The following is a 13010-nucleotide window of genomic DNA, read 5'->3' on the forward strand; positions in this document are numbered from 1 at the left end:
GTGCTGTTAGAGGAACCTTTGTGAATGACTGTAATGCATCTTCTAGACAGTACATGCTATTCTTTGTCAGTAATGGAGGGAGTATGTGCTTTGTGTGGATGGGATGCAAATCAAGCAGTCTGATTGGGACATAGAGCCATACAGCATGGAAACCCTAACCCTAACCCTTCGGATCAACTCCTCCATGCCGACCATGTTCCCAAACTAATCGAGTCCCACCTGCCTGCGCTTGGCCCATATCCCATAACCTTTCCTATTCATGAACTTCTCCAAATGTCTTTTAAACATTGTAATTGTACCTACGTTCACCACTTACTCTGGCAGTTCATTCCACACACAAATTTTCTTCTCTCACCCTATGCCCCCTCGTTTTGAACACCCCTACCCGAGGGAAAAGACCCTTGTCATTCACCTTGTCAATGTCCCTCATGATTTTATTAACCTCAATAAGGTCCCCACTCAATCTCCTACGCTCCAGGGAAAAACAAATTCCCAACCTGTCCTTATAACTCAAATCCTCCATTCCCGACAGCATCCTGATAAATCCTTTCTGAACCCTCCCCAGTTTAATAATATCTTTCCTACAGCAGGACAACTAGAACTGCACACAATACTCCAGAAGAGACCTCGCCAACGTCCTGTACAGCCTCAACATGATGTCCCAACGTCATCTTGCTTCTGCTGAGCTATACTGTCAGTTGTGCATCCAAACACACTTAGAAACCATTGTATATAATTAATAGGGTATCTTGATGTTGCTCAGACCATGGTGAGGAATCTCCGTCCCTGGCAGGGTTTACAGTTAATAAGGAGGAGATATTTGATAGGTTGTTGGTACTTAAAGTTGAAAATGCCTAGGACCAGATGAAATGCATCCCAGGACATTGAAGGATGTGAGAGTGGGAATTGCAAAGGCACTGGTAATAATTTTTCAATCTTTCCAGGATTCAGGGATGGTCCTGGAGAATTTGCAGACATTATATCCTTGTTCAAAAAAAGTTATGAAGGTCAGTTCAGCAGTTACAGACTTCAATTTGACTTTAGTGGTGGGGACACATTTAGAAACAGTTAGTCTGCAATTACTAGTTACATGGGAAGATATGGATTCATTGAGAAGAGTTGAGATGGGTTTCCTCAGGGAGAAATGTGTTGAAATAATTTGCTGGAGTTTGTTGTAGAAAACTAATGAGGGTAAGGTTGTTGATGTAGTGTACATGGAGTTCCAAAGGCATTGAATACAGTGCCACACAATAAATTTGTAAGAAAATTGATAGGTCATGGAATGAAAGGGAAAGTAAAAATGTAGACACAAAATTGGCTCAGTAAGAAGTTAGTGGGTAATGGGTATTTTGTGGGTTGGAAGAAAGTTTATAATGGAGTTCCCCAGGGGTCCGTATTGGGACCCTTGCTTTTCAACAAGTGATCTAGATCTTGATGTGCAGGGGATAGTTTCAAAGTTTATGGATGTCACAAAGCTTAGGAAAATTTTAAACTGTGAGTAAGGCAATGTAGAACTTCAAAAGGACATTGACACATTGGAGTGGGTCAGTAGGTGAAGGTTAGGCTCAATTCAGAGAAGTGTAAGGTGATAAACTTTGGTAGGAAGATGATGGAGAGATAAAATAAACTAAAGAGTTCTTATCTAAAGAATGTTTGTCAGCAGAGATATTTGGATAGTGTATAAGTCAGTAAATGTGGCAGGGTGGGTAGAGAGGACTGTTAAAGAAGCAGACAGTTTTTTAGGCTTCATTGTTGGGGCCATAAAGTGCTAGAACAGGGAAGATATGATGAATTTATGTAAAATTGTTAGATTTGAGCTGGAGTATTGTGTACTGTTCTAGGGACCACACATAGAAAGGACGTGAATGCATTGGAAAGAGTACAGAAGAGATTTAGGACAATGGTTCCAGGGAAGAGCCACTTTAGTTAAGAGGAAAGGTGAGAGAAGTTGGGACTGTCTTCCTTGGAAAGGAGGAAGTTAAGAGGAGATCTAAGGGAAGTTTTTAATGTTATAAAGGGTCTAGACAGAATTGATAGGGAGAAAGTGTTCAAGCTGGTAGAAGGATTGAAAGCCCCAGAGGAAACAGTTTTCTTGTATTCTGCAAAAGCAACAAATGACAGGTTTAAAAAAGAAATAGGAATAAGTTAGTGTGTGGAATACACTGCCTGGAAATGAGGCTGGTTTCAGTGAGGTGTCTTGGAATTGGCACACTGCTGAGGGTAGGAGATTGGCACAAAGTTAAAATGCTCAGAGATCCAGTGCAAACATGACGGACCGAATAGCCTCCCTCCAAATTGTAACAATCCTGTGATTCTGTCCTATGAAAAATTAAAGCAGGCTCACTGGGGTTTTCCAGTCACCTTTCTGGATCTCGTCTTGGTGGAGGTCAGCTTAGGAGTCTGGGGGCTGGTACTCAGAAGCATGCAGGGGTGGTGGGGGATGGTTATGGGTGAGGTGAGGTAACGTACTAGAGTGGATGTAGGGGCCTGAGTGGAAGAGCAGGGTACAGACTGCCTTATGGAGAGCTTCCACCTCCTGCCTCTCCCTCCCACCCCTCTCTCCCCCCACAGCGGTAGCCTTTCTGCTCGTTCGATTTCTTACACAAAGATTCTAAGAAGTTGGAGAGTTGAAGCCCCCTACAGTTTAAGTTGAGAGGGCAAAGATTTAAAAAGGACCTGAGAGGTAACTTTTTCATGCAGAGGGTGGTGCCTGTATGGAATGAGGTGCGAGAGGAAGTGATGGAGGCTGGTATAATTACTGCATTTAACGGGCATCTGGGTGTGTACATGAATAGGAAGGATTTAGAGGGACATGGGCCAAACGCTGGCAAATGGGACTAGGTCATTGGAATGTCTGGTCGGTGCGGGCGAGTTGGACTAAACAATCTGTTTCCGTGTTGTATGACTCTATGACTCTCTTACTTACCTTCTACTGCAACCTTCTTCTCTTCTTTAAGCTGGAAAGCCTTTCATGAGCCCCCTGGCTTTGAGAAGCAGCCTACCCACTCCTTGCTGCCTGGAGAATCTGTGTCCGTGACAGTAGACCCCCATGAAAATCCTGGTGTGGAGCCGGGAGGTGGGTTCGGCATCATGGGGAGCTGCCTGCTTGGTGTTTCCCACCTGTGTTGGGAAAATCTAGCCTTTGCCTTCTCACCATCCTCTCATTCTTAATGGTACCAATTCAACCTGCTATCTCATGTAGTGCAGCCAATTCCAATGTACCTTGTGTCAATAATTAACACTGTGATTTTTGTGATTGTCTGAGGCCTCTGTAAATGTGCAGCCATAGGCCATTGTTCTAACAGCTCCATCTGATTCTAGCCCCTCTCTGCTGAGCAGTAGTCTGCATTAGTATAATATGCATTGTGTGGATTTAACACCTCTACAGCTTGACTTAATCACAATGTTTTCACCCAAATCACCTTAAATTATTTGATAAATAATCAAGACTCCCACTGTTTAGAATATAGAATATAGGCATACAAATCTTGGAACTTAAATTATGAGTGGACCCCCATCTCTTCTACCTGCCTTTGCTCCATATCATTTCATAGCTAAAATTGACAAAAGATTGTTCAATTCTGGTCTTAACAAAGAAATGACAGCCTTTTTTCGGAGAGAATTTCCTGTTTCCACTATCTTTTGTGTGAACAAGTGCTTTCTAGTTGCTCTCCTGAATGGCCCAGCTCAGACTCAAAGATTAGAACTCTGTTCTGGATTTCCCACCAAAGGAAGTTCCTACTGTATCAAATCTCATCAATTTTTATCGGGAAACATTCACAGGTTGGGCTAGAGGGAAAGCGTGATGGACAAAGTGCAAAACCTGCGCAAACGACATGTCATAAGAATATGAATCGAGCGGTTTAGGCCTGGAAGGGAAACTGCAATGCTATACACACAAATTCCACCAAATAACTTCACTTTGAGGGCCATGAATTTGCAGGGAGAAAACTGCTGCACGTATGAAGAAAGAGAAATTGTGGCACTTTGTGGGTAGAAGAATATGAATAAGTTAATTGTGGACTGTGTGAACGTGAAACATTACGAACTGAGGTTAATGATGTTAAGGTGAGGAAAAGGTATTGATGTCAGCAATTGGATGCATCATAGAAAGCATCCTGTCTGGTATGGTATCACAGCATGGTATAGCAACTGCTCTTCCCAAGACCACAAGAAACTACAGAGAGTTGTGAACACAGCCCGGTCCATCATGCAAACCAGCTTTCCATCCATTGTCAGGAAAGCTGATGTTTCGGGTCTGGACCCTTCTTCAGATTTTCTGAAGAAGGGTCCAGACACAAAACGTCAGCCTTCCTGCTCCCCTGATGCTGCTTGGCCTGCTGTGTTCATCCAGCTCTACACCTTGTTATCTCAGACTCTAGCATCGGCAGTTCCTACTACCCCTTCCATCCGTTGACTCTGTCTACACTTCCTGCTGCCTCGGGAAAGCAACCAACATCATCAAAGACCCCTCTCGCCCCGGTTATACTCTCTTCCACCCTCTTCCATCGGGCAGAAGATATAAGTACATATTTGAATACATGTACGAACAGCCCCTTCCCTGCAGTTATCAGACTTTTGAACAGACCTCTGAAATGTTAATTCTGATCTCTGTCTCTTTCTGCACCTTTTCTGTGGCTGTAAAACTGTATTCTGTTCTGTTGTGCTGATGCACTTACTATGGTATGATCTTTCTGGAGGGCATGCAAAACAACACTCTTCACTGTATCTCGGTACGTGTGACAACAATAAATCAAATCAATCAAGAGAGATGGGACTTGGAATTTTATGCTCGAAAGAGGAATGCATGTGGGTTTTCAAACATGACGGTAACAGGCAACTTCCAATTTGCCATGATAAGTTAGAAGGTCTGCTTTGGGAATGAGGACAGTTAGAACATGTTCCTGGACTTTAGAATTGACTGGCATTTTTGTGACCGGTTGGGACACAAATGTGTGATAGCAGAGGCATAGATAGAGTGGATAGCCAGAGACTTTTACCCAGGGCAGAAATACTATAATGAGAGGACATAATTTTAAGGTGAGTGCAGGAGGATATAGGGGAGATGTCAGAGGTAGGTTCTTTACACAGAGAGTGGTGGGTATGTAGAATGCACTGCCAGCAGTGGTAGTGGAGTCAGATACTTTAGAGACTTTTAAGCGACTCTTGGATAGGCACATGGAGGATAGTAAAATGTAGGGAATGCAGGGTAGTTTGATCTTAGTAGGCTAATAGGTCGGCACAACATCGTGGGCCAAAGGGCCTGTACTATTCTACATTCTATTAAATATAATTCCGGATAACAAGCAATTGCCAAGAGATGAAATATCAATTGCAGAGCAGCTTGGAAACTGTGGTTACAGCATAGTGGGATTTAATCTGTAGGCAAATCAAGACTGCCAACTTGAAAGAGGATGAATTTTGAGCAGAAACGTGAATGATTGTTCATGGGCAAAGTGCAAAGAATAGGTGCAGTAGTGTCAAAAATACAGTCATCACAGAGTAACTGCTGGGTTTCTGCAGAAGGGTCTAGGCCCGAAACGTCAGCCTTCCTGCTCCTCTGATGCTGCTTGGCCTGCTGTGTTCATCCAACTCTACACCTCGTTATCTCAACTGCTGGGTTGGCTTGGCAGACAAGTATAGATGGGTACTGTGTGGGTACTGGTAATGCCATGCAGTGGAGAGAGAAGAATAATGACCTTTGCTCAAAATCAGGTCAACAGACACGGCAGAGAATGGAGGTGAATCTTTCAATAATATCAAAAAGATTGAGAAACTGGTGAGGACTTAAATAGGAAACATGTGAAGATTGATGGAGCGTAAAAAGAAACGATTTTAAATATATTCTATATGGGCAGAGAAATAAAGATTCCAGGGGAAAAAACCCATTAACTCGAAGGAACCCCAGTGTAACATGATTACAAGTGACCAAGGACATGCGGGGTATCCCAGATTATTCCTTTATGTCTGTGGTGTTCATCCTGAAGACCAGGGGCAAACTTGGGAAGGATGAAGAATGTCAGAAATGAAGAAAAGGTTAATAAACATAGTCTCACTTAATGAATGATTTTGCTGAATTGATCAGAAACAGGAAAGATATCTGAGGATCAGGGAAGGATAAGTGTAAGGACGTTTTATAAATAAGGGGCCTAAAAATAACCTGAGGAGTTACAGGCCAAATTCAAGACAAAGGGGCAAGAGGTGAGAAATGGAAACCAAAGGAAGGGTGTCTGAATATTCTTATTGGAGGGACATTGCATCCTGTGAATCTGTTGGACTTCTCCAAGGAGGAAATGGACCTTAAAGATTAATGAAACATGTGTTAAAAGCAGAACTTCCAACTATCCTGGAGAGATTGACTAGGTATCTCTGCATTTCAGCAAATGTATTATAGTTGTGATTCTGCATCCTAAGCTTTTCTTTAGCCATGTCAGGCCAGGGTTTTAGATACAGTTGATGACAGTGTGACAGGCAGGTAATCCATTTATGATATCAATGATGTCCTTGGTGCTTTGTAACCATTTCAATTAACTCTTGCATTTGGAGGAATCTTGCACCCACCTCCAAGACAGATTGGGTTGACTTTCCCACTGGCAGCGACTCTTTACCCGAACTCTTTAAATTTTGTATTGTGACTTGTTTCTCATTAACTCTCTCCATATTCCGTTAGAGTCTTGCAACTGAATTGATTGAAGTCAACTTTTTGATGATAAAGTAGAACATGTTCTTGGGAAAATCAAAGCAAGAATAGAGCAAAGAGCAATTTGGGTTTCCCTTAAGTACACTAAGGGAGACTTTCAGACTATTGAATTATATCAGTGAGGTAAATTGGGATAGTTTTTGAACTGCACCCACCTCAAAGTCCCATTGTATTCCCATTGGCTAGTCTCAGTTTAAATTGGGTTATTAGTCATGGTCACATGCAAGATTAACCTCTCTTGTTTTGTGATATTCACACTTTTTTCCCACTTCCACCGAGATATTTTGATACCAGTTGGGTCCCCTGGCTGATTTTGTTTAGCACCTTCCAGACCTAGGATGACTAGGACACTGACCAAGCAAATTTTGAGCTTAATTCCACTCCCCTTCATCTACTGTTTGGAGAACTGCAAGGAATTTCATTGACTGAATCATTTTTTGACTAAAATTAGATTTGCATTAATGATGTGCTCTTATTAAGGTTCGTTTAGTATTGCAAATGTTTAATTTCTGATCACTGTCTTGTTTAAAATGTTTCAGGTGCAAGGTTAACCTTTTGACGTTATCCAAGGGGGTGACACACTGTAAGGAGCTGTCTCTGGAGAATGGCCAGGGTTGTGTGGTTTTGTTGCTTATACTCACAACGTGCAACGGGGTCTCCATCTCTGACCCCTGTGTCAGCCCACTGCATGATGAGACTGAGAGGCAGCAGATTATTCAGAGATATGTAAGTACACCATATGACAAGAGTTGTTTAAAAGCCTTGACTTTAGATTACAAGTGCACACTTTACAGTCAACGCTAGAACTTAGGGGCATAGTCTCAAAATTAGGGGAAGCAGATTTAGGACTGAGTTGGGGAGGAACTTCTTCACCCAAAGGGTTGTGAATCTGTGGAATTCCCTGCCCAGTGAAGTAGCTGACGCTGTTTGTTGAATGCTTTTTAAGGCAAAAATGGATTTTTGGATGGTAAAGGAATGAAGGGTTATGGTGAGGGGGCGGGTAAGTGGAGCTGAGTTCACAAAAAGATCATGATCTTATTGAATGGCAGAGCAGGCTCAAAGAGCCAGATGGCCTACCCCTGCTCCTGGTTGTTACTTTCTTATTTACAAACTGGTAACAGAAGAGGGATGATTACTGTCTATAAGGAGAGGAAATACACCAGGCAAAGCAGCACCTTTGAGAGAGAAACGGGTAACTTTTTAAGTTAATGACAAACAACTTCTTGATCCGCAGAGGATGCTAGACCTGCAGAGTATTTCCAACGTTTTTTGCTTTTATTTCAGAATTTCAGCACTTGCATTATATGGAAGCTAACAAAAAGGATAACCCCTTTTTTCGGCTGATCTTGGCTCAGTGGTTTGCACTGCTACCTCTCAGCTCCAGGGACCCAGAACTCCACTTCCAGCTTTGAGCGACTATCTGTGTGGAGTTCTCCCCGTGTCTGCGTGGGTTTCCTCTGGGTGCTCCGGTTTCCTCCCACAGTCCAAAGATGTACAAGTTAGATGGATTGGTCATGCCAAATTGCCTGTATCGAACAGGGATCGCAGGCCTACTTGGATTAATTATGGCAAATGTGGAGTTACAGGGATAGGGTGGGAGGCTGGGTCTGGATGGGATGCCCTTCAGAGGGTCAGTGCAGATTAGATGGGCTGTATGGTCTCTTTCTGGACAATGGGGATTTTATGATTCTATGAAACTGATCGGTTTAAACTCGGGTTCTGGCAAAGTAAGAGCAGGAAGACTCCAGCCTGTGTAGAACGCTGGATTTCAGAATAGCACAGAATCATAGAATCCCTACAGTGTGGAAAGAGGCCATTTGGCCCAATGAGTCTGCACCGACCCTCCGAAGAGGATCGCTTCCCATACCCATACCCCGACCTGTGACCCCTCATTTCCCAAGGCTAACCCACCTAATCTGCACGCCCCTGAACACTATGGACAATTTAGCATGGCCAATCCACCTAGCCTGCACATCTTTGGACTGTGGGAGGAAACCGGAGCACCCAGAGGAAACCCACACTGACACGGGGAGAATGTGCAAACTCCACATAGACAGTCACCCGAGGGTGGAATCGAAGCCAGGTCCCTGGCGCTGTGAGGCAGCAGTGCTAACCACTGAGCCACAGTACAGCCAGAAGGGGCCAGTCTGCCCATTAAGTTCATTTTGACTCTTTATTTATAATTCTGAATGATGAGAGTGCTATCGCTAGCTATTTAATCTCTATGCTGTTTGGGGTGCATTTTTAACTTGTGTTTTAATTTTGATTTTTCAGAGTTTGAGAAACACGTTGCAGGATCTGAGCAACATTGGGTTTCTGCAGGTTCAGGTGATAAAAGCTTGTAACTTGGCCGCAGCAGATTTTGCAGGTACTTTCTTGCCAACTTCTTTAACCTGGCACCCTTAATTTCTCACAGTCATTGCTTCATTCTTTGGTCCTCTCACCTCAATCTGCAATCCTTCCACACCCCCTCACTCTGCAATCCTTCCACACCCCCCTGCTATCTCTTCAGTTTAATATTTTCTTACATGGGGAATAATTTTGATTTGGGATGATCTTGGACCAGCCAGCTGGGTTAATGTTGCCTAATTTACACCAATGGCCAAAGTCAATGTTAGGTCATTGTTTCTAATGTCCTCTTGGTCCCACTGTTTGAATCACTTTCAGCCTTTCACATTTTTCCTCATTTTCTGCCCCCCCCATCAGGTTTTGTCACCATGGATGTCTCATTTCTTCTCTATCTTCCCACTCCTGCTCTTTTAATCAGATATTGGTAGACAAGGTAGTGAAGAAGGCACTTGGTAGGCTTATCTTTACTTGTCAGTGCAATGAGTATAAGAATTAAGAGGTCATGTTGCAGCTGTACAGTACATTGGTTAGGCTGCTTTTAGAATACTGTGTGCAATTCTCATCTCCCTGCTGTAGGAAGGATGTTGTGAAACTTGAAAGGGCTCAGAAAAGACTTACAAGCATGTTGCCAGGATTGGAGGTTTGAGCTAGGAGGAAGAGGCTGGAGCTATTTTCCCTGGAGTGTCGGAGGCTGAGGGGTGACCTTATAGAGGTTTATAAAATGGTGAGGGGCATGGATAAGGTGAATAGCCAAGGTCTTTTCCCCAGGGTAGGGGAGTCCAAAACTAGAGGGCATAGGTTAAGATGAGAGGGGAAAGTTTTAAAAGGGCCCTAAAGGGCAACTTTTTCACACAGAGGGTGGTGCGTGTGTGGAATGAGCTGCCAGAGGAGGTGGTTGAGGTTGGTACAATTAAACATTTGAAAGGCATCTGGATGGGTACATGAGTAGAAAGGGTTTAGAGGGATATGGGTCAAATGCTGGCAAATGGAACTCGTTCAGTCTAGGAGAGCTGGTTGGCATGGATAAGTTGGATGGATGGGTGTGTTTCTTTGCTGTACAATGCCATGACTATATTAGTTGTATTCCAGCAAACTATTCCTGCACCAGGAAACATGTTGATGTGTTTACGTTTATTGTTTACATTTTGCTTCCATCCTTAATTATTTTGCATCAGGAAGTTACCTCATGGTTTCAAATGAAATGTGCCTTCCTCCATCAGTGCCTTTGTGTGTGGCAAAGAATTGTCTTGCATTTGTGTGGCGCTTGACACAACCTCAAGTTGACACAAGCCCCTTTAGAGGCATTTAGGTACTTTGAAAATGTTGAAGGACTTCTGAAGTGCTTATTAGCTGTACAGTGCTTTGGGACGTCCTGTGTTGTGAGGGGTAATTTTATGTTTGCTCTCTCAGGAAAGCAATGTGATCATGACCTGTTTTAATGATGTTGATTAAAGGATAAATATTGTTAGAGACAGTGAGAAGATATTCCTCCCCACATCTTAAGAGTGCACTGGATCTGGGAAGGCAGGCAGATCCTTAACATACTGTTCCATCCCAAGTATTCCTCTCTGATAATGCAGTATTCCCTCATTACTGTACCAGAGTGACAGATTAGAATTTATCCTCTGGTCTGGAGACTTCATGTAAGGAATTCATTGACCATTTTAAAACTGGCAGTAAGCACTGGAGTGCACAGTCTTACAAAGGTGCTTGATCACGTATGGAAATGCTGGTTTGCACAGATATTAGTTAAGCGGAAAACTCTATTATGGGGCATGACAACTAGCCATGCATGATTACCTCTGATCATCCGTTTGCTCATCTGCAAACGGGAGGGTCTTTAAAATTCAAACTGGATGAGTAATGCAGCATCAGGAGCAAATCCATGAAGCATTTATTTTACATCAGAGGTGAGTCATATTAATAATGCAGTACCGTTCTGAATAAGGATCAGAGACACTGTGGTATTTCACTGTTAATGTACTGCAATCTTAACTCCCTGACAGTGAACTGTGGGAATAGGTCGACCATGTTCACCTGCCCTTCTGCCTTCATGATGGACTTCATGCAGATTAGGAGTTTGATTTGGTACCATATGGTGCCTGCAGTGACCCTGATAGGGGTGCTGCGCTTAGTAAACATATCAGACTCCTGTCTGTATGTCAAACATATTTTCTCCATATTGAGTGCTTTTTGTTTTGCTGTGGGATCGGAACTGTTCTTCAACTGAAACCATATGGAACCCTACAGTAAAGCAGGTTGTAATCGGAGTATTATCGATCACTGTTTGAAGCAGTGTTTTTCCTTGTTTGAAGAAAAATTAAGCACTTGGCGATGTGATTTGGTCATAAGGCAACCCATCCAAAATGTAAATTTCCTTATGGAAATAACGTTTGCTGCAAAAGACGTTGCTTGAATTCACTAGGAGTGACCGAAGCAGGTGGCATAGGTCCATTCTCAGGGGACCCTAGGCAAGTTCTTTTCTTCCTTATGTACTTTCGGAGGCCCGTGCGGCAGAAATGGTCAGTGCTGTAAAATTTGAGTTCCTGCAGAAGCATTCTCAGGCCATCCACCCACATATATGTGCACATGCACCCAGACAGAAAGACAGTCCCAGCTTGGAATCACAAGGCCGCGTAGAAAATGTGCCAGTATTATTAGGAGCAGACTTGTCTGTGAGAACAGGAATTTGTGAAACTAGTTGGAAGTTTTTATTTTATTGAATGAAAGGTTGTTGAACCCTCTGATGCGTTGACTGTCTAACATTGGCGTGATGGTTCAGTAGATTCCACCATGTATTAGTTTGCCCACTCATTGGGGGTCCCTCCATTTGAAGACAGCATCTACTCAGTGTTATGGTTCCTGCTGTGGATCTTCATGGAACTAAACAGTAAGATTTGTCAACCACAGACTTTTGGGCTGATGTGGCAGGATGTCCCATTGGACCCAGAATGTAATATTTCCTTCCCTTATATTTCTGCTTGTAATAATTGAAATTAAAATTTGCTGAAAAGAGAGGCAAGCTGCTGATGTTTTGCTCTTGCCCACATCAGGACAAATGCAAGAATGCCAAGTATTAAGATGTCGTGATTGGAATGCGGTCGGCTATTGAGTCTGAGTTCCCTAATTGGGGCTGTTAACCTGGGCCAATCAGGGAGCCCTGGATGACAGATATAAACAGGAGTCTCAGGGATTCTCCTCAATCTAGGGACTGGCTCTGATCGAGCTGGTCAGAATCCATGTATTGTGCACATGTAAATAGAGGGTGATTTGGTGATGGGATACCGGCTTATGGAGTTATTTCACAAACAATCATGATAAATTATACTGTATGAGAAAAAGATACTGTTTGGTTGGCAAGTTGATTCTGATTCTTTTATTAGTTCTGATGAGGGCAGGAGCATATCCTCCTTTTCAACGAAATTTTAGTTTTGTTCCAACAAGTGACTGTTTGTTTGAAATTTGAACCTTTGATCTGCGTTAATGATACATGGATGTTTCTCAGGAATGACTGAAGAGCAACAATTGCTAAGAAACACCTTTGTGAACTGAAGGATCGTAATAGAAATGTAGGTCGGCTGGACGATCCCTGTGTGCTATTCAATTGGAACATAGCCGACATTCAACGTCTTTCCACTTACACCCTCCAACTACAGCCACCACCCCGGACACCCTGAAATTTGAGAGAGAAACATTGTTGCCATATAATTGCAAAATAGACGGTAATGACGCTGTCAGTGATGGCACGCTGCAGAAACTCACTAGTGTTTTATCGTTTCGATTGATCAATAAGCATTACATTTCTCAATAAGTTCAAAGTATTGGGAGAAATCATTCAGATGTTTCATTCGAGGTTCTCCAATCATCATTAAACCAGCTCTGATTGACTGAGATAACAAGGTGTAGATCTGGACGAACACAGCAGGCCAAGCAGCATCAGAGGAGCAGGAAGGCTGATGTT

The 13010-nt window shown here is 43.0% G+C and overlaps 1 protein-coding gene across 1 annotated transcript in view; it reads left to right on the forward strand.

The window, feature by feature from the left end:
• LOC109923496 (multiple C2 and transmembrane domain-containing protein 2) overlaps positions 1-13010 on the forward strand; it is a 432499-nt gene that overhangs the window by 248417 nt on the left and 171072 nt on the right. Inside the window, 2 exon segments of the mRNA XM_048616107.1 lie at positions 7240-7426; positions 8975-9068. Of these exon segments, the coding sequence (XP_048472064.1) occupies positions 7240-7426; positions 8975-9068 (281 nt within the window).

This window comes from Rhincodon typus, chromosome 33, assembly GCF_021869965.1.
Source record: "Rhincodon typus isolate 14 chromosome 33, sRhiTyp1.1, whole genome shotgun sequence".
NCBI classification, from domain to species: Eukaryota; Metazoa; Chordata; class Chondrichthyes; order Orectolobiformes; family Rhincodontidae; genus Rhincodon; species Rhincodon typus.